The 20,979-nt window shown below is 46.7% G+C and overlaps 1 protein-coding gene across 1 annotated transcript in view; it reads right to left on the reverse strand.

Annotated features, from left to right (window-relative positions):
• The window catches only part of DIS3 (DIS3 exosome endoribonuclease and 3'-5' exoribonuclease), a 356,327-nt gene that overhangs the window by 37,017 nt on the left and 298,331 nt on the right, over positions 1–20,979 (reverse strand). The window contains exon 18 of the mRNA XM_085622000.1: positions 7,491–7,659. Coding sequence (XP_085478126.1) covers positions 7,491–7,659 — 169 coding nt within the window. The remainder of the gene's footprint in view (positions 1–7,490; positions 7,660–20,979) is intronic.

Below are 20,979 nucleotides of genomic sequence, written 5' to 3' on the forward strand. Positions count from 1 at the left end.
CCAGGCGCGTGGTAAGTTTATTAGCTTTGATAGTGCTTAAATGTTCTTGGATCTGAATTTTTATTTTCCTTGTTGTCAGACCAACATACTATAACCCACACTGACATGCAAGTCTATAGATAACGTTTGTTGTGTTGCAATTTGAAAATGTATTCAAATACCAAATGTTACCGTTGTTTAGGCGTACACACTTGGTCTTCTCCGTCAACTGACAGACCGAACAACTACCACAAGGATAGTGTCCGGCCGGCACCGATGAAATCCTTTGTGTCACCTGCGGTCGTGAATGTACCAATTTATCTTTTAAATTAGTAGCACGCTTGAACGCAAATCTGGGTTGGGGCATTTTAAAATCTGCAGTGGACAGCAGTGGCCAATGTTTCCTCATCAATTGTCTTATCTTGGAAGCCAAGGGGTCATATGTCATAACCACAGTCAGACAATCACCTGCTTCCCTTATGTTCCTTTCTATAAGTGCCTCCCGTGGTGTATTCCGGGCCCTTTTACATGCTCTATTAATGATCTTCTTGGGATAAGCTCTTTGAATCAATTTACCCGAGAGCTCCTCTGCCTGTTGGGAGAAAGTCTCTAAGGTAGAGCCATTACGGCGGTACCTAAAAAATTGGCCTGCCGGTAAATTATCCGGTAGAGCCCTAGGGGGATATGACTGATAGTGCAGCAATGAATTTCTATCAGACCCTTTTTGGTGGACCATCGTATTCAGTTTGTTACCTTGCACCTTAATGTCAAGATCTAAATATACCGCGTGATCATTGCTCATTGTCCAGGTGAATTTTAGACAGGGGTCAAGATTGTTAAGCCAATTCAAAAATTGTAAAAGGGTGTTCTCGTTCCCCTCCCAGCCGGACACTATCCTTGTGGTAGTTGTTCGGTCTGTCACTTGACGGAGAAGACCAAGTGTGTAAGCCTAAACAACGGTAACATTTGGTATTTGAATAAATTTTCAAATTGCAACACAACAAACGTTATCTATAGACTTACATGTCAGTGTGGGTTACAGTATGTTGGTCTGACAACAAGGAAAATAAAAATTCGGATCCAAGAACATTTAAGCACTATTAAAGCTGGTAGACTTACCACGCGCCTGGTACAACACTTTTGCGAATCTAAACATGATTTACAGGCCTTAAAGTGGGTGGTCTTGGAGAAGGTAGTGGCCAGCAATGATTGTATTGAGCAAGTCCTAGCAACCAGAGAAGCTCGTTGGATTTTTTCTGAAAAAGTGGATCAAGTAGGTTTAAACGATCACATTGAGTGGAACAAAGTAAGTAGACAGTAGAACCCTTGACAGTATTGTTAAGAACCTATTGGGTTTTACTGCAGAAATGCCCAGGAGACAGGCGTGAAACTAATATGAATCCCTTCAGAATAGATGCAGTGGCGAGTGGAGTAATTCATAATATTCTCCTCCTAGGGTTTCTTGATTGAAGTATTCAGGGGGTGCACCGTGGGTAGGTGAAAAGATAGCGTGCTACCCTTTTTAAGCTTAGACCCAGCAGCACCATGCAAAATACCTAAGATGATATGAGCAGTCTGAAATCGAGATACCGCTCAATGATCACATGATGAGAATCTGGGTGAACCCATGTTTATTGGATACACGTGGTTATAGTGCTGGGAACTATCCTCTTTCTGCACCCCTGTAGTGCTCTGAGATCCCGAATTAATAATGGCTTATATGGACTACTATACACTTTAAGATGGCCGCCGTGGGTGGGTAAGAGATCTAATTGGTGCGAGCTCTGGCCCCATAACACGTGAGGCGGATGCAGAGGGGCGGAGCTCAGGGAGGAGAATATCAGTAGCCGCGTTCCAACAGGAAAAGTGAAGCGGGGATGAGAGACGGCCCTTCCAGATAGCGGTTGCGGTGAGAGAATTGTATCAGTGGTTGAGTGCCCTTACAAATGCTCTGTGCGATGACGGGCATTAACGTGTGCTGGGGTGGTGATCAGATGCGCCGAATGATTGTAGATATAGCCGCATTGGGTGCATTATGGAAAGCAGAAACGCTTCCGGCATATTTTTAAATGGATGCTGGATTTAATGAGAGTGTCAGCGTGGAATAAATAGGGGTATTCATAAAATACTATACACACTATGAAATGACGTGAGATACGAAGTCTGACTGACAAAATGTTTTTCTTAAAAATACGCCTTCTTTCCACAGGTGAATAACGAGTTAGCAATAGTGCAGCTCTAAAAATCAGGGAAAGAGTATTCAATACAACCCCGTGTGGTATAGTGGAGGCAGGTAGGAATGCCCTCGGCCTCTACATGGTAAATACCTCCATTTGAAACGAGTAATTGGTGTGTAAAATATTTGACTATGAATACATGTGGTTGGTATGTTTTAATTGATAATAGAACAGAAATTGGCTATTCGGTTTTGTTTTCTTCTCTGTTTTTAACAGCCCTTCCGCAACATAAAAGCATTTGTCCAGTGAGGTGCTTGATTGAAACCCTATGCCCTGATGAATTTGCCAGAACAAAGATAAGTGGCAATGAAACATGTTGGCCTTCTTTACAAAGGTTAGCAACATCGAGTGCTTTTACTTTAAGTAGACTCACTAGTTTGAATAAAGAGGGTTACTTTAAGTGAGTTTCTAACTCAATTTTAAATATTGCTTGGGACATCTGGTTCTTCGCAATACACGGGCTTCTTTCTTTGATGGGGACAGTAACAAACTTTTCTTTCTTGATCTGTTTCCTTTCTTTTTTCACTGGACTTTAGTTTCCTGACTTTTGTGAGTGGGTAACCGATGATGATAAAACGTGGGCATACTGGCGAGAACCGGCTGGTAGCCTCCCTGGTGTTGCGTACGTGAGGTGCCCTCTCACTCTCACCTTCATTTTCTTGAGGTTTCTTCACCTGTTTCTGTGGAGGAGTCAGATAGCGGAGGGTTGCTATATTGGTTTCTTTTGAAATTAGAGAGGGCTAGGACTACATTAATTTGGATGCAATACCAGTAGCTGAGGGGAAATAATTATTCCCATGAGCTGTGTAGTTCCTAAGTAAAAATTGTATATCCTCTTGGTGCTAAGCCTTGTTTGGTTTAATGATTTAAAATCCTTTGCCAAACCTTAAACTCCCCTTTTATTCCATTTAAGTCACCACTAAGGTAGGCCCTATGCAGCCCATAGGGCAGGGTGCTGTGAAATAAAAAAGTAGGACATGTACGTTTCAGCTTTTCAAGTCCTGGTAGTGAAAAACTCCATAAGATAACATTGGGGATTCCTTATTACATCTAATAAGCTGTAATCCCTAATTGGGAGGAGGTAGATCTATCATGTTTAGTACCTATGTAACTGTGATGATAAATCCTTCCTAATGGCAAAATCAAATTTATCATTTCAATTTTCCAAATGCCACTTTTAGAAAATTGCCATTTTTCTGCCCATAGCCCTGTGTGGCTGCAGCCTGTCTCTGATACACGTCTGGGGAAGGTAACAGCTGGGATTTGTGTATTCCCCCTAGACAGCCACACACAACAGGAGCTTAGGTGTGACTTGATGGGACACCCCTGGAAGGATGGGAGGGAGGAGCTGAGCACAGCCTCACACTTACACCTGAATATGCTTTCCCCTGCCCCCACACAAAGGACTGCAAGGCCCCTGTAGTGAGTCTGGAGCCAGGGCAGAAAGGAAGGACCACTGTGCACTTCAAAGGCCCTTCTCTGAAGTCTCCCCCACTTTAAAGGCATCAGTGGGTATATGAACTGCACCTCAGACTCTACCACTTGAGTACACTTCTGGACCTGTGTAAACGCTACCATGAAGGACTTCTATGCTGCAGAGGGCCTGCCACTCTGCTGGACTGCTGTTCTGGAAGAACTGCTGCGCTGAACTACTGCCCTCTTTGCGTGGGTGAGGTGATTTGGACCTGCAGCACTTGTCCCCAGAACCCAGTGACTCCAAGGGCTAGTTGGATGGCCTACTGATGTGAAATCTCAGGGATTTAAAAGACTTCCAACTATCCTGCTTTCTCACCTAGACTCAGACATTTGTGAGTCTGCCTTGCCAAGTGATGATACTCATGTCCTGGACCCTTAGAAGTGAGCCTAAAGAGCGTGCTCTCTTGCGGAACCAACACAACACCACCGCTACGGAGAACGGAACCGTTGCATCGACATCACTACGTGGATAATCACCACCGCATTATCACTGTTGTGCGGATCGGAACTGGTGCATTGCCCCTGTTGTGAGTATCAGAACTGGTAATTCACTGCTGTTGCGTGGCTCGGAGACACCGAATCTCCTTTGGAACTATTACTGTGTGATGCTCTAGACCATGGGTACTCACAAACTTTATCTCGGGGGCCAAATTTACAGTATGATTTGTGGCCGAGGGCCGCACCGGTGGGGGTGGGGTCAGAGGGGAGGGGCGGGGCTAAAGCAAAAAAAAATTGTGACCATGAGGTTGAACACAGGTCCCTGCAGCAGACTCCTTCGTCCACTGAGCCACCAGACCCAGCATACACAGATCTCTCTCTCTCTCTCCCTCTCCCCCTCCCTCCCCCTCCCCCTCCCTCCCCCTCCCCCTCCCTCCCTCCCTCTCCCCCTGTCTCTCACCCTGTCTCTCTTCCCCTGTCTCTCTCCCCCATCTCTTTCCCTCCGTCTCCCTCCCTCTCCCTCTGTCTCTCTCCCTCTGTCTCTCTCCCTCTGTCTCTCTCCCTCTGTCTCTCTCCATCTGTCTCTCTCCATCTGTCTCTCTCCATCTGTCTCTCTCCATCTGTCTCTCTCCATCTGTCTCCCTCTCTCTCCCTCCGTACGTCTCCCTCTCTCCGTCTCCCTCCCTGTCTCCCTCCCTCTTCCTCTGTCTCTCCCTCCGTCTCCCTCCCTCTTCCTCTGTCTCTCCCTCGGTCTCTCTCCCTCGGTCTCTCTCCCTCGGTCTCTCTCCCTCTGTCTCCCTCTCCCTCCCTCCGTCTCCCTCCCTCCGTCCGTCTCCCTCCCTCCGTCTCCCTCTGTCTCTCTCTGTCTCTCTCCCTCCGTCTCCCTCCCTGTCTCTCTCCCTCCGACTCGCTCCCTCCCTCCCTGTCTCCCTCCATCTCCCTCCCTCCTTATCTCCCTCCCTCCTTGTCTCCCTCCATCTCCCTCCCTCTCTCTCTCCCTCCCTCCCTCTCCCTCCTTCCGTCCCCCTCCATCTCCCACCCTCCTTCCGTCTCCCCCCTCTGTCTAACTCCCTCCGTCTCTCTCTCTCTCTGTCTCCCTCCCTCTATCTATCCCTGTCTCCCTCCCTCTGTCTCCCTCCCTCCGTCATCCTCTGTCATCTCACCCGTGTGTGTGTCAGCCCTCAGCCTGGGCTGAGACAGCTTCCCAGCGCGCACACACAGCCGCCCTGAGACAGCTTCCCAGCACTCACACATAGCCGCACCCGAGTACTTCACAGGTCTTTAAAAGACCATTTACATGGTAATAAAGCTTTGTTGTATTTCACCTCTTAGGCCCCTTCATCTCCACTTTGACAATCACTGGAATCCCCCCCGGCCCCCACAGAGCAGAGTCTCAGAGTCCGGGCTGCTGCAACCGGCAGTGTTTGCTAACACTATTTATTTATTTTTTTAAAACACATGTAGGATGTCTGCAAGGTCCGCGGGCTGCCGAGGAAGGCTTGCCTGGCCGCTGGCGGCCCGCGGGCCGTACTATGAGTAACCCCTGCTCTAGACAAAAAGCAAGGTCCTCGAATCCCCGTCGACAACAGCCTCGACGACGATGCTGAAACTCTGCGGAGCCAATACATCGCCGCTATTGGGCAACCATAACCAGTGCATTGCCACGTAGATCGACACTGGTGCATCGTCTTGTCTGCGCTCCGCATCAGAGAGGATCTTCGACTTCGACACAACCCGGACTAAGGTATTTATGCTCATCGGCCCAAGGCTGATACCACTAGCTGCGGTTGGCCTGAATTTTTGACTTTGTCCTGGTCCAGCGTGACCAGATATCCCTTGTTGGTGCTTTGTGACGCTATTTTCCACTTCATTCTTTAAATAATATATCCAGTTTTACCCATAGGATTTTTGTTGTTTTGGTGCCAAATAATTTATTAAAATATAATCTAGTTTTCTAAATTGGTTTGGGATTTTTCTTGTGTTGTGGTTTCACTTTATTACTGTTTGTGTGCTGCATAAATCATTTTAACATTGCCTTTAACTTAAGCCTGACTGCTTGCTAGCCAGCATTAAGCACAGGTTAATTTCGTGACTTTTGGTCTTACACCCTGAAAGGGATTATGGCTGTTGCCTGATCAGGGTTCACACACCAGTCAACCAACAACCCATTTCTCACACCAGCTTGTTGTGTTTGATTTTTAACACTGGCAATATAGACGAGGTCACAGGCACAGTCAAAGTGAATGTCACAGAATTTAGGGGTCATTCAGCCAGAATGGCAATGACCTCCTAAGATTCTATAGCTTGCAAATACTGGAGAACATTTGGAACGTTTCTGGTTAGTTCAGTATTTCAATGCTGACATTCTATTTTGAGCTTGCAGATGAGGTGGATTTCAAGGTACAATGGAAACGTTTAAACAAGTGAAACAGGGCCTTAAACATAGAACATCAATCTTCCACACTGGAAACTCTAAATTATACTAAAGGGAAGGGTACAAGTATTCTCCCATCCACTGAACAATAACAAAAAGTAATACATTTTCATGAGATACAACTTGAATATACTGGAGGGAAGATCAGTCACAGAGTGAGAGATGCCTATATAGAAATGGGAATAAGACATACAGTTGACCACTCAGATGTCTCAATGGTTACAAATTGAGAGTATGCCTAGGAACAGCCAACAAGTTGGTGTGACATGTCTCTTACTGGTGAGTTTTTTCAGTGAAGAATGTAAAACATAATATTATAAGTGTCGTCCTTAATACAAGTTCCTGTAATTTAGTAGGAAAATACTATTGCCGTTCCTATACAAGAAGCACATTTCACTGTCACCTTTCACCAAAATTACTTCACTTCAGCGATAACCTACCGTGAGTGCTTGATGTATTAGTTATGAATCCCTCTCCTTTGTTGTAGGGGAACCTTGGAAAACTTAAATACTCTTGAAAAATCTCTTCCCCTTCAAAGGGAACTTAAAAAATCAAGTTATTGAAGGCAGAGTTTTGGCTATTCACTTCCAATTACCATTTACCGTCACTAGTTGTGTGTTCCGTGTTTGCAAGATTCTGATGCTTGTCAAAGAACCTTACGGTTTTGCTGAGTATACACGCTTTTCACAAATTAAATGAAAACTCAAAAAAGGTTTCCAGAACTGACTGACATATGCAACACCGAACAATTTGATAAAAAATTACATTTCCGGTTTGAAAATAGGTATCAAAAACACAAATAGAAAAACCACTAAACCAACTTCGTGCTGTGCAACAGATCAGAGTTGTGCATGAACCTGTAAATACACTACACAATTGCATTGCTTCCAATAGAAGAAATTTAACATTGCGGAAAAACATTTTACCTGTGTGTGGAATGCCACTGATGACCTCTGAGAATATTGAGCCATTTTGTGTCGGAAGTTAATATTTTTACAGATGTCTGCCAGTTTATTTTTGTCTGTGAGATCTGGGTATGTGCAATCTGCTCCAATAGCTGCTGCCAGCAAACGATGGACAATTACATCAGCATACCTATCATGAAAGAAAATTAATTGTGATATGGCTTAGCAGGGCACACAACATCAGGCAAGCTTTCTAGTACCATCCCACTGACAAATGCACGTCAATGTATCAAACAAAGGTGGACGATTATGTAACACCGTTAAAATACATTCATAACCAATTATAATTCTAGGGTTCTCTTTTAGAGTAGACTTTCGAACAATTCAAAATTCCGTTGAAATGAAAAAGGGTCCAGGACTGCAGTTACCGCATGTTTCAGCTGCTCTGTGCTGTGGATGACTCACTGGATTTCTTGTTTATCTACTTAGGCTTAGAGTCAGGAAACCATAGGATGAGTATAATGTTAAGCACCTGTGAGAAAGTGTCTCTTTTGACATGGTTAGCCCCCAACTTTTTGCCTGGAAAATGATGTGGTTTCGATTGAAGTGCACATGGTCTCTGCCGACCTGGTCCTGTGTCAGTGCTTCTTCCTTAAAACTGTTCCACAATTGGTCCTTCAGGCTCCCTGTAAGTCCCTGGCAAACGGTACCTTGGTACCTAGGGGAACGGGACTGAAGATGGTCCCCTAGGGACCCCACCCCTAGGCCATACAAAGCACCACTGCAGTAAGCATGGCCTGGTGCAGACAAAATAACTGCCTGTGTGCCATGCCAACTATCACTGCCTAAGGTATAGGTAAGTCACCCCTCTAGCAGGTCTTACAGCCCTACGGCAGGATGCACTATATCACAGGGGTGGGCATATCTGAATCAGCAGATATGCCCCTACAATATTTAAGTCTATTCTTAGCTACTGTAAGTGCCAGGGAAGCCAAAGAGAGTACATGGGCTGGAAACTATACAACTAGAGCTCCCCAGCACCATGATGCTTCTTTGAATCAAGGAGTTTTTTTTATACCAAACCACTCCTCTCAATAATCCCACACTGATGCCAGTGTGGGAGTTATTGAAACATACTCAGAGTGCACCTCAAATGAGCCCCCTGGAAACCTACCAACCCTGATGTGATTACAGACCACTCCAGGGTTGGTAGGCAGCCTGTCACCACAAGACATGTTTCTGGACCCCTGGGTTGAGGACCACTGGTCTCTTGGACCAGAAACAAAGCACATCCTGGGCAGAGGTGTCACAACTCCTACCTCAGGATGGGCACAGTCCTGGAGGGGGAAGCTTCAAATGCCTGCCGCCTTTGTAATGCAACCCCAAGCCTCTGCTGCTAGCAGCAGGTGGCAGCCCCCCGTTACGCCCCAACTGTGGGTGGAAAAACCAGCAGAAAAAACTAGGAAGAATAGGAGGTGTGCCAACTCCACCCCTAAGGTGAAGGAGACTAGGAGAAGCACATCTTTAAGTCCCTGCCATCTTGAAGTGGGAGGAACTCCCCCTATCAGGGTTAGGGCTATGAATCCCTCCCACAGGAGGATGGCATAATTGAGGGTGCAGACACCCGAGGTAAGCTGCTGTATGGCCCTGTCACTCCCTTAAAATACCCCTAAATCTAGTATTTAGGTGGCTTCCCCAAACCCTGAAACTAGTTCCTGTCGACCTAAGAAGGACGAAGAAGAAGCTGTGCAGAGAAGACTGTCAAAGCCCACTGACTTGGCTCCAGTCCTACCTGCCTGTCTGCAGCCTCGAAGATCCTGCGAAGATACAACACCTGTCCTGCAGTCGGCGACCTCCACAACCCCTGGCAGTGGCTCTGTCCACAAGAAACCAACAAAAAGGACTCTGATGCCATCCTGATCCGTGATCCCTGACCACTCTGCACCAGAAGCCTTTGGCCTGTGTCCAGGTGGCCTACCGATCCAGAAAAGGTTTACCAGTTATCCAGAGTCCAAGTCCAGGGTTGGATGACCACTCCAGGAATCCAGGACGGCACATGCAGTGTGAATCCAAAGGTTCCCGGTAAGAGAAACCAGACGTCAAAGTTCACCCCTTCACCCGAAGCCCCTGGGCCTTGAGAAGCACGACAGACAGTGTCCCTACGATCTCCAGCATCCCAACTTACATCTGCTGTTGCTGGTTGCCTTTGTGCAGCCTCCAGTTCGTCGCCTGCAGCCTGTTTCCCAAACAGAGTTTCTCCACTGAATTGCATTGGGCGCCCAACACTGTTTGCACCCTGTGAGAAAGTGGGTTTCTGTTGCAGTAACCCCCCCCCCCCTTTTTTGTTGTTGCCAGACTACTAATGATCTTTGACTTGATGTGCTCTGGGGCCCTGCCAATCAAGACCCCAGGGCCTGTGTCCTTTCCCCAAAACAAAACCCAATTGGCAACTCTGGCCACAGGTAGGTCCTTGGTAAATGGTACCCCATGTGCCCAGGGCACTGTGACCAGAGAAGGCTCTTAAGGGCTGCAGCACCAATTGTGCCACCGTTAGGGGCCCTGTACCTTTTCACAAACACACTGGTGCAGATCAAAAGTGAAGAGTCAACACTGCACACATCCCTATGTGCCATGTCTACCAACCACTGCCCTGGCCTTGGTCGGTCAACCCTCTAGCTGGGTGCACAATGCCAATGGTGAGGGCACAGAGGCATGAGCCCTGTGCCCCTACAGTGTCTGAGTCCATTCTCAGACATTGTAAGTGCAGTGTACCATTAAAGAGTATATGGTGCTGGGAGGTTGTCATTTCAAACTCCACAGTACCATGATAGATACACTGAAGTCTGGGATGTATGGTATCAAACTTCTCTGCACTTATACCCACACTGATGCCAGTGTGGGTTTTAATGTAAAACGCACGACAGAGGGCATTTTAGAAATGCCCCCTGAACTCGACCCACAACCAGTGTCCAGACTGAGTGGCTGCTTAGGCTGCCACCCACCAGACATGTTGCTGACCCCTGGGTCGAGAGCCATCCGCTCTCGAGGGCCTGCAACAATGCACATCCTGGGACGAGGTGCTAGGTCCCCTCCCCCAGGATGGGCAGGAGAAGCTTCAAAGGCCTGCCGCCTTGGTGAGCTTCTCCAGACCACTTGCTGTACTCAGCAACTGGTCCCCACTGGTTCTACACCCCACTTTGGGCGGGAGAACCGGCGGGAAAAACAAGTGAGGAAGAGAGGTGTGCCCACCTCTGCCAACTCCACCCCTAAGGTGGGGGAGGCGAGGTGAAGCACAACCTCGAGTCCCTGCCGTCTTGATGATGGGGGGACCCAGCCAACCAGGGACAGGCTCCTGCCCCCCTCCCACTGGAGATTGGCAATATCGGGGGTGCACCCACCGCAGGGAAGGGACCCATTGGTCCCTGCTGATTACCTACCTGTAACGCCCCTAAATTTAGTATTTAGGGGCACCCTGAATCTTCCTTCCTCAGATCCAGCAACCACAAGAAGAGAAGAAGGAGGACGAAAAGCTGTGCAGAGCTAACAAGAGGACGATGACCACTGACTTGGCCCCATCCCCTCAGGCCTGTCTCCCCTCGAACCTGCTACTGCGAAATCCCAGCTTGTTCCAGCAGCCAGCAACCTCAAAAACCCCAGAGGACCTGCCTGCCTTCACTTTCCAAGCTGTTTACCTCGTGAACACCGGACGTGTTTGAACTGCAGCTTCTGGTGCCAGCCAGGAACCGCGAATCCCGCACACTCTGCACCCACCGAATATGGCCCGAGCTCAAGTGGACAAATACCACGAGGAGGTACCCCTGACCAGAGATCGGGTGACCCCTGACCTGCCTCAAGCCTCCTGACGCCTGCAGCCTCAACCCAGAGGACCCCCCCTACCGCGACCAGAGCAGATAAAGAAATACGACGTCCCAAGGCACCCCTGCACCCGATGCCCCGCAGCCTTGTGTGCCCAACCCAGCAGTGCCTAATCAACTCTCAACATCCCAACTTATCCCTCGAAGTGGTGGTCACTCCTAGAGGATCCTCGTCCCTGAGCCTGCAGTGTTTCTTTGTCCCAGAGAATCTCCATTGAAATCAACAGGGCACCCGACTTCAAAACAGCACCCTGCACCCGCCCGCCCTAGTGCCGCTGAGGGTGCCCCTTTGGTGCTAACTTGGTCCCCAACTTGCCCTGAGCTTAACCCTAGGAGCTTTGCTCCCACAACCCCGTGGCCTGCTTGCCAGCAGCCACCAACTGGAGTCCCTCTATCCTCCATAGGATAACATTAGGCCTCAACACTCTACACCCGGCCGCCCTAGTGCCACTGGGGGGGCAACAACAGTGCATCACTGACCCTGGGAGACCCCCGAGTCTTGCCCCAGAACCCTAACTTCAAAGACTGAATACTTAACTCGAAACCGATAACCTGGTTTTCCTCATAGGATAACATATACACCTTTTCTCCCAAAAAGTTTATTCGTCAACTTTTGAAAACTAAGAATATTCCTTAAAAATCGCACAAATAACCTAACCGAATTTTCCCAACTGTTTGCAGGAAAGGTCCCAGTGCTGAACCCATGTGTCCAGCACTGAGTAAGAAAAGTAACTAAAAAGTAACTTACTGTGAATTGAATTTCCTTCAATAGGATAACATTGGGGGTTCTTTGTGAAAAGGTTTCTAAGTGTCAACTTTTGAAATACAAGAACATTCTTTAAAAATCGTACAAACTACAAAAATTTAATTACTTACCTGTTTAAGTAGATGTCCCAGTGCTGAATCTAGGAGTCCAGCCCTGGATTACAGAAGTAACACAAAAGTAACTTACCTGCAATTTACCGGAAAAGCCTATGTATTTCAATGTACTGGTCCAAAAAGTTTTTACATGTGGACTTTTGAAAACTGAAAATATTCTTTCGAAATCGTACAAACTACGAATACGTAATTACTTACCTGTTTAAGTAAATGTCCCAGTGCTGAACCTAGGAGTCCAGCATTGGATTACAAGAGTAACGCAAAAGTAATTTTACATGCATTTACTTTAAAAAGCCCTTCATTTCAATGTACTGCATTTACTAAGTATTGCAACCTACTGCAACCCCTGTAAATCAAATCAAGTACAATCTTCATTGCTTTTTAAAACTGTTGACAACAAGTAACTTATTACAGAAAAGAATTGAATACTTACCTGTATCAGGCTTGCTTGGTTCTAATAAAATAACAGTATATCTTTTTATACAAAAACAATTGGCCTAGAGATCCGTCTTTGAGTGTGTGAATTTGTTTGCTGACTGAGTGTGCATATCAAATGCTTAACATTCTCCTCTGATACTTCCTTACTGCTTGACCAAGCTACCCCTTTAGAGAGTAAGGTTCTATCTAACTTTAACCTCTGCCAAACCTCTGGAGACCCTTGGACTCTATACACACTGTACCTCACTTTAGTACAGTGTTTATATAGAGCCAGTTTCTTACACACCCTGCACCTGACTGTCCTCGTGCTGTTGGTGTATGTATGGTGCTGCCTTCTGGCCCCCCTGAATTTGCCTAAACCTTCAAAGCGGAAGCCCTGCAGCCACTTTTCTTACCTGCAAGCAGTCAGTCTTTAAGCACCCCCATTCTCCACTGGGTAACATTGGGCCTGATCTTCAATTTTGACCCCTACACTGGGTCGCCCCTGTGCCAATGGTGGTGCAGTATTGGTGCTTACCTAAAACATGCCCTCTGCTGACCCTGCAACCCGAAGACTGGCTTTTTAAGCTGTTCACTTACTTGTAAAAATGCATTATTGTTTTCCTTTAAAGGTAAACATTGCAGAGACTGAAAATTGCACTGTGTCCACTTTTGAAACTGAAAACCATTCCTGTTTAAAAACGCCCTTACCTTTTTGCGAAGATCTTTGTCTTAAAATAAACTTTGAGCACAGGTTATTTTTCTAAAATTAGTGTGGCTCTCCTTTTTGAGTCTTGTGTCATTTATTGGTTATTGTGTGCACAACAAATGACTGGCACTAATCTGTATTCGGCCTAAGGCTACTCACCCACACTACCACAAATAGAGCACTTTGGGTTTGCATCGAGCCCTGTACACTTCTGGGAAATCTTTGGACTGTGCATGGTATAATCACATAGTGGCATACCACATACATAGCCAGCTTCCTACAGCACCGTAAAAAGGAAATAAGCATCGGCAAAGCCAATAGGTCTTGCCTCTGCGAATCTACTGGTTTTGTCAATCTTTTCTTTAGACATTACAAATAAGTGTGTGCTGCTGTGCAGCATGGTTTTAAGTTTTTTTTTTTTAAAGAGCTAAGACCCAGCCAGCCATGACCGTGTTGTAGTGCTTTTTTTCCTCTCAAGTTTAAGCCATATCGTATAGCAGTTGGCACTGCTGTGAAATATGTCTTTTAAAAAAAAAAAAAGGTGTGCAAAAATTTGCAAGAAAGTAAGAAAGGAGGACGACACAGGAAAACAAGCATTGGCAAAGCCAATAGATCTCGCCTATGCAAGATCTATCGGCTTTGTCAATGTTTTTAGCCAGTAGGTATCACCTTTGGGACCTTTTAAGTTTGCAAATATTCTGCATTGACTGGCAGTGTTTTTTTTTTGTTGTGATTGTTTTCTACTTTCTACCGTCAGCCAAATGAGGCTCCAGTTCACTAAAGAAGCACGAAACTATGAGGAATGGACAACTTAATTACACATGGAGGCAGAGGATTTCTGCACACATACGTACTTCATGCCGACAGACCTGTAGCTTAACACCACAAGAGTCCTCTCTGCAGCACGTGGACCCTTAAAACTTGTATCTCACAAATATTCATGGCCCATGGCAGGGCTTTAAGTGGGATAAACTGGGGGGGGTCTCTCAAAGTGGGGTGGCCAATGTAATTAAGGGCGTGGTTTAAACACACATAAAAATCTGTGCTTAGCATAGTGTGCCGCCTGACTTGTATTTTGCTGTTTGTCATTGCACCCAGATATATGATACAACAAGTAACATCATACCATGTCAGGACTATTGGCTTTGTCAATGATTGTTAGTTGCTTAAGATAAATAAGCAGCAACTATGGCTTGAAATCCTGAGAGAAAATGACTCCCTTTAAAGGATTTCCCTTCCCCTACAAGGCTCACCTGGCATGACGTCATGTCGTCACTTCTCTACTAGTGAGAAGTGAGCAGTGTGAGCACATGCATGTCGATGTGCCTTCTGGCACTGCAGTCCAGGGAAAAACGGACCGCCTGTGCTAGGGCACAAAACAGAGGCCGATAGAGACCCGTTTCGAGGCCCCCTTTAAAAAACTGTTGGTGCTCAGACCCGGTGAGACCCGGCCCACTTAAAGCCCTGGCCCAAGGGCTGACCGGTGTTCCCTGAAATGTGACGGGTCCCCAGAACTACATGGGCCTGCTTTACACTCCTGCATATAATTTAACCGGTGCAAGGTAGCAACAGGTCTCCCCAAATTTCTCACTTGGCAGGGTGTGCACTGTGCACTGAAAACATTTCAGCCTCCCATATGCCCCGGGTCTGTCTCGAAGAGGGGTATCAATAGGGCATCCTCTGAGAACACTCACAGGTGGGCGAATGGTTGAAGTACCACGTTTGGGGTAGCCCCGCCAAGACTACAAATACACTAGTCACTTACGATTCAATACACTTTAGCATGTAGTGAAACTAAAGGGCTGTGCATTGAGTAAATCAACATAATAAAGTTTCTCTAGGACCGCATTGGCGGTATTTCAGCAACTCCCGCCTTCTCCTGTAAACGCGTTCAGTGATGTCAATCCACTGGTCGCCCTCTAATGCTCTGAAACGCAAGAAAGAACTAGGTCTGCCCCAAAACACTAACTGGGTCAGGGGACCCAAGAAAGTTGTCCAAATACAAAAAAAAAGATGATACCTGCTGCACTAAAAAATATCATTACAAAAAAAAAAAATCAAGCAGTAATACAATGGAGGCACGGGCGGCGTGTGGAGAAAATAGGAATGGACCCGCATGCATGCACGAAGGGAGGGGGCAAGCGAAGAGAGTGTGAAGGGTAAAACACAGGAGGGCTGGATAAGGGACGGGAATAACTTTCTAAAAAAAATATTGCATTAAAGCAGGGGCTTTTGTTTGGAAATACTAGCTCCATTACTAAATGAAGTGATAACGTTTGCTGCCTCCAGAAACAACATGAATAACAAGCCGATCCTCAAGCAAAGATAGCTTAACGGGAACAGCTTTTCAACACAGATGCCCCCTAGCGTCACATTGCCTGTTAACTGCGATGAACAAAAGCAAGTAGACAGTAACCTGACCCACAAGAAATGTAGCTGCCACCCTGCGTGCCGATGCTTGCTCCCGCAGGCAAAACGCTGTGGGAGTGAACATTAGAAAAGAGGTGGGACATGCACCCGCCTTTAGCCATTTGCGTGCCTTCATTGTTGAAAGGCACACGCAAAAGCCAACCCAATGCGTGGGGGGGGGGTCAGGCCCACACAGAGCAGTTACAAGAAGCCTCGCAGAGCAGCGCATGCAAGCTGGGCTAGGCTCGTCCTAAAAAGGGGCAGAAAATGGAAGGAAAAGGAAAGGAAAAGGGATGAGAAGGCAAGGGGCGAAGAAAGGGAGAGCGGGCAGGGCAGGGAAGAAGAGCAGCGACTGCCGAGGCATTCACTCTTCTAAGAGCGCATGCTAAAAAGTAAATAAAAATAAAAATAAGAACCCGCAGGAGCCTGTGGCCAGTGGAATTACACTGGCCACCGGAAGTAGTACTTGGTCCACGGCCGCAACTAAGGAGGAAGACGAAAGCGAGCAAAAGGAGCTGACCAATAGAAAGCAAGCAAACAAGACCCACGTTGGAGCCAGCCAATCGGTAAGTAATGTGGCATAGGAGCCACATGGGAACCAGTCAATGGTAGAAAAAATTAAGTAATGGATGGGCTCTAAACCCCTTTTAAGATTTTTAAATACAAGAGATTCTGAAAGCACAGCACAAGCGATGTGCAGGCAAAACTTAAACACAGTTATTGAGCTTGTTAGAATTAATCATTCCAACCAAAGATTTTCATCATGAGATTATATGGATTTTCACTGGGGCACTGCTATTAATCACTCAAGCAACAAGTAAACAAATAATTCCTCACATAACTGTACACTATACACTGCAACACATACCCATAAAGTGCCTGCATTCATCAATTTCCAACAAACCACTTGTAATTTACCTTTGGTGACACTTGTTCTGTTAGAGACTCTATCCTGGTTCTTTAATATTGCTCAAGTGTCAGATTGGATCTGGAAACGTTTCAGCAATGCTTCTGCTCGGAAGGAGGCGCCTTATTGGCTCCGCACGGACGGTGTAACTGTGGAAATGACAAGTGGGTCCTTTATAGGCGCCACTCACGTGTGCGGACAGTTGCTTTCGAGACTATCCACGCACCCAGACTCAGAGCCCCAAAATCAAATTGGTAGACAGTGCGCAGATTCCTAGACTTGGGATCTTATTTTTGGGTTGAATCCAAACACAGACTGGAGGATGGGTGGGTCGATGAGGATTCTGTGGCTAGACAGAGGTGACAAATCTGCAGCTACCAAACAAAGCGTTGCCAAAGGTAAGCAACTTTTTCTTTTGATAGAGACTTCTAGCCACAGATTACTCACCTTTTAAGTAGATACCAAAGCAATACCTATTCGGAGGTGGGTCTGTGAATGGACTCAAACCCGAGAGTCCTGCAGAACCAAGCAGTCAAAGTGCCCCTCTCGGCAGGCTTGAATGTCCAGACAATAGTGCTTAGTTAACGTATGGAGGGATGCCCATGTAGCAGTCTGTCAGATTTCTACAACAGGGACTCCACATGCTAACGCAGTGGTAGTAGCTTTGGCCCTCGTGGAATGAGCACAGAATACTTCTGGAGGGTCCTTCTATGCCAATGCGAAGCAGATCTTAATGCAAATCATAATCTAGTGTGAGATGGTACGGTTTTGCACAGTCATGCCTTTTTAGGTCTCGCCTGCGTTTCAGTGCATGCGCTGCTCGCCTTGGCGAGATCTATAGTGGTTGGTTTTCTGTCTTCTTTGGAAGCGGGGTTTGTGTCCGCCCTGTCTCCTTTAGGAATGGGAGCAGGACCAAGGTTGGACCTTTGGCTTGAAACGGGACTTGGATCCGTACCGGCGCTGAATCTTCTTGTGTTTGGTTATGTAAAGTTTCGCCTCATGTCCCCTGATGGCCTTCTGGTTAATCGACGCCAAGTCTCCGCAGGTCTTAAAGTTGCAGTTTGATCCCAGACAGCACAGGCAACTCTGGTGGGGAACTATCATAAATGTCTGCTTGTAACAGTCCTTGCAGGGTTTAAAACCTGTCATCTTAGGGGGTGACATCCTTTGCACACTATAGAAATGTGAAAGAAATATGCACAAAAGCGGACTATGAAACACAAAATAAGACCCTAATCCACGCCTGGAGGCATGGAAAGAAAGAAGCTAACGTCTACATGCAGGTGCAGCATCTACATAGCCCGGCTTGTCATTTACAGAGCAGAATGGCATCAATACTGATCCACAAGATACTGCCTTCCGGAGCACAGAAACATTGTTGAGAAGTTTTCAGATCCAGTCAGACTCCTAGGTAATATTCAAAAGGTGAGGAATCTACAGCTAGAGGTCTATTAAATAAAAGTAAAAATTTTTTTTTTTTTTTAAATCTTTGCCACAACTATTAAAGTGTTGATTTACTGCTCCTCCAGCCACATATTTCACATAACCCATACTTTTGATTTTGAGACATTGGAACATGTTGACAATGCATTGATAATGTGTTTAACTTTTTCAATTGCATAACTGACTTCTGTAACCTTCTCTTCTGCCATAAAACTTTATTTAAGTTTGTTAGTTGAACTAAGTGCAATTTCAAATTGCATTTTATTATTTTTTTAAAACAGATTTTATTTGGTTTCTCGTTGGAAACGCGGGCGACAGCCCTACAATGACCTGTAGGAGAAAATGACATAATATCACAATAATTCCAGCGTTTTGACCAAATTTAAACACCTGCCGAACATGAAGGAGGTATAACTCAAACAGAATGCAGACATTGCAAGATCTCAAGACTTGAATACATGATACATCATCATATGAGACCATTATCAAACAGTGAGGGATAGTCCAAATAATATACATTAGGCAATGGGGGAAGCTTGATCCCTCAGTATGACGCCCATCGGGCCCAAATTTCCCTATGTTTAACTGGGTAACCGGGAGCTAGAAATACTGCCATTTCGGTCCCCATACATCTGTCCATTTCGGTCTTCCATTTACCCAGCGTTAGGGGAAGACTTCCCTTTCCATAATTGCTATACGTCTCTCTAGGCAATAGTGAGAGCTAAAAACAGTAAGTGTTGCTTATATATGTTTCCCCCAATGTCGTCCGTGCTATGCAAGAGGAAGAGTCGCGGGTCGAGCGGGAGTTCCCACGCTAGCACCTCCTGGAGGCAGGACCTAATTCTACACCAAAAGGGTTGCAACACTGTGCAACTCCAAACTGTGCAAAATGGTCCCCTCCCGTCGGTCACACCGCAGAAATGCGGGGGATAGGATCACTCACCTCTGCCAGAGTCTAGTCCGGGTATAAGAAGCCTGGTGCAAATACTTAAACTGTATCAGGCGGTATCTCGTAGAGACCGCTGCTCCCAGCAGGATAGCGATGGCCTCAACCCAGTCGTCGTCTGTCAAGTCAGGGATTTCGGCTTGACACGCCAGTCGCGTCTTGTCGAGCGTTGTCTGTGTATGGGTCATTAAGGTCTGGTATATTTGTCTAATCTTGTGGAGGCCCAAATCTCCCATTAGTAGACGGCCCTCTAATGGATGGAATTCCGGAAGGGTCTCAAGCGTGTGGCTAAGGGGAGTGAGTGCATGGCGGAGTTGGAGGAATTTGTAGAATTGTGTTTTGTGCAATGTATACTCCGCTTGAAGTTGCTGGTAGGATTTGAAGGAAGTGCCCCGCATCACATCGCCGAGGGTCGATATCCCACCAGGTCCCATTCCCGGAACCCCCTCAAGGCAGCCACCGGACGGAGGTACGTACCCTGCCATAGTGGGGTTGCCCGGGTGAGCTTTCCGTTCCAACCCATCTGTCATACTTTAGCCCGCCATAGCAATTTTACGACTTTACCTGCTGGAGGCAAAAAATCCAGGAGCATGGCGCTGTATAGGAGATGGAGGAGGGGGGTCCGCTCCATTGCCGCATGTTCAATCGCGTATGCCAGGTCCGTGGGGGAGGTGTACCACCGCTCGTTTACCATGAGCAGATGTGACGCCACATAATAGGAATAGATGTCTGCTGCCCTGATGCCCCGCAGTACGTGGACTGCACGCATGTGCGAAGAGCGACCCTGACCGCTCCACCATTCCAGAGAAATCTGTTTTATATGGCGTTGACTTGCGCAAACCAGGAGCGCGGGATATGATACAGGAAGTTTTGGAGGCAATATAATATCTGGGGCAGTGATACCATCTTGAGGATGGGCGAACGTACATATAGGGAGAAGGGAAGGGAGGACCATACTGCAGTTTCACTATTGAGGCTTGCGAGCAGTGGAGTGATGTTATGCGCCCAAGAGATTTTAGGGCATGGTGACACGAAGATGTCGAGATATTTAAAACCGCCTGTCGCACTGGATAACTGCGATGCCCAAGCGTCGCGGCCTTGATGGCCGCACACTGGAGACAATATGGATTTTGCGGAATTCGTGTGCAGGTCAGTAGTTTCCCCGAATACCCTGAGGATTTCCAGGATGCGAGGCCCGGAGAATCAAGGGTCCGTGATGAAAAATAGGACATCGTCCACGTAGAACGCGATACGGTCCGAGCGCGACTGCAACCATTCAAAGTCCCAGAGAACCGGGTCATTTCTGACCCACACTGCCAAGGGCTCAACCGCAAGGGCGAATCAAATTGCTTTTTAAAGTACCTATTTGGGTTGTCTTTGTTTATACTGCAGAAATCGTGAAGTTCACCTCCTTCATGATTATTCACACTGTTGTAGTAATCAGAACACTGTTCTTTTCTTATATATTTATTAACCTGAACATGCAGAGGGAAATTATGGCGATAGGTGTATTTACAGAGCAAAAGCGTTTTTTATAAGGTTGGAGAACGGAAGTTCTGCACTGGTTGGATTATGAGGGAGATGTTCGACTGAGAGAAGTCCGACAAGGCCAGGGTTCCATCGAATCTGCCAGGAAATGGGAGGCATTAGTGGGAGGCATTAAGGAAGGAACTGAAACATCCAGATCACTCCTTACTTGAGGAGCCCCCTCATACCCCCTGATTGTATGCGTCACACTCTAGGACTTTGGGATGGGTACCTGTGCTGAGAGTTTGTAAACCTCCCCAATATGTGAGCACACAGAACATTTTAGGATTAGGGCAATATCGCCATTGTGAGGCTTCGCTTAACACCCTCTTGACTCCAAGATAGAGAAAATGTTCAATCTCCGCTTTATAACTAGTAGCAGGCCCGACCATGGCACG

Source organism: Triturus cristatus, chromosome 8 (assembly GCF_964204655.1).
Source record: "Triturus cristatus chromosome 8, aTriCri1.1, whole genome shotgun sequence".
NCBI lineage: Eukaryota > Metazoa > Chordata > Amphibia > Caudata > Salamandridae > Triturus > Triturus cristatus.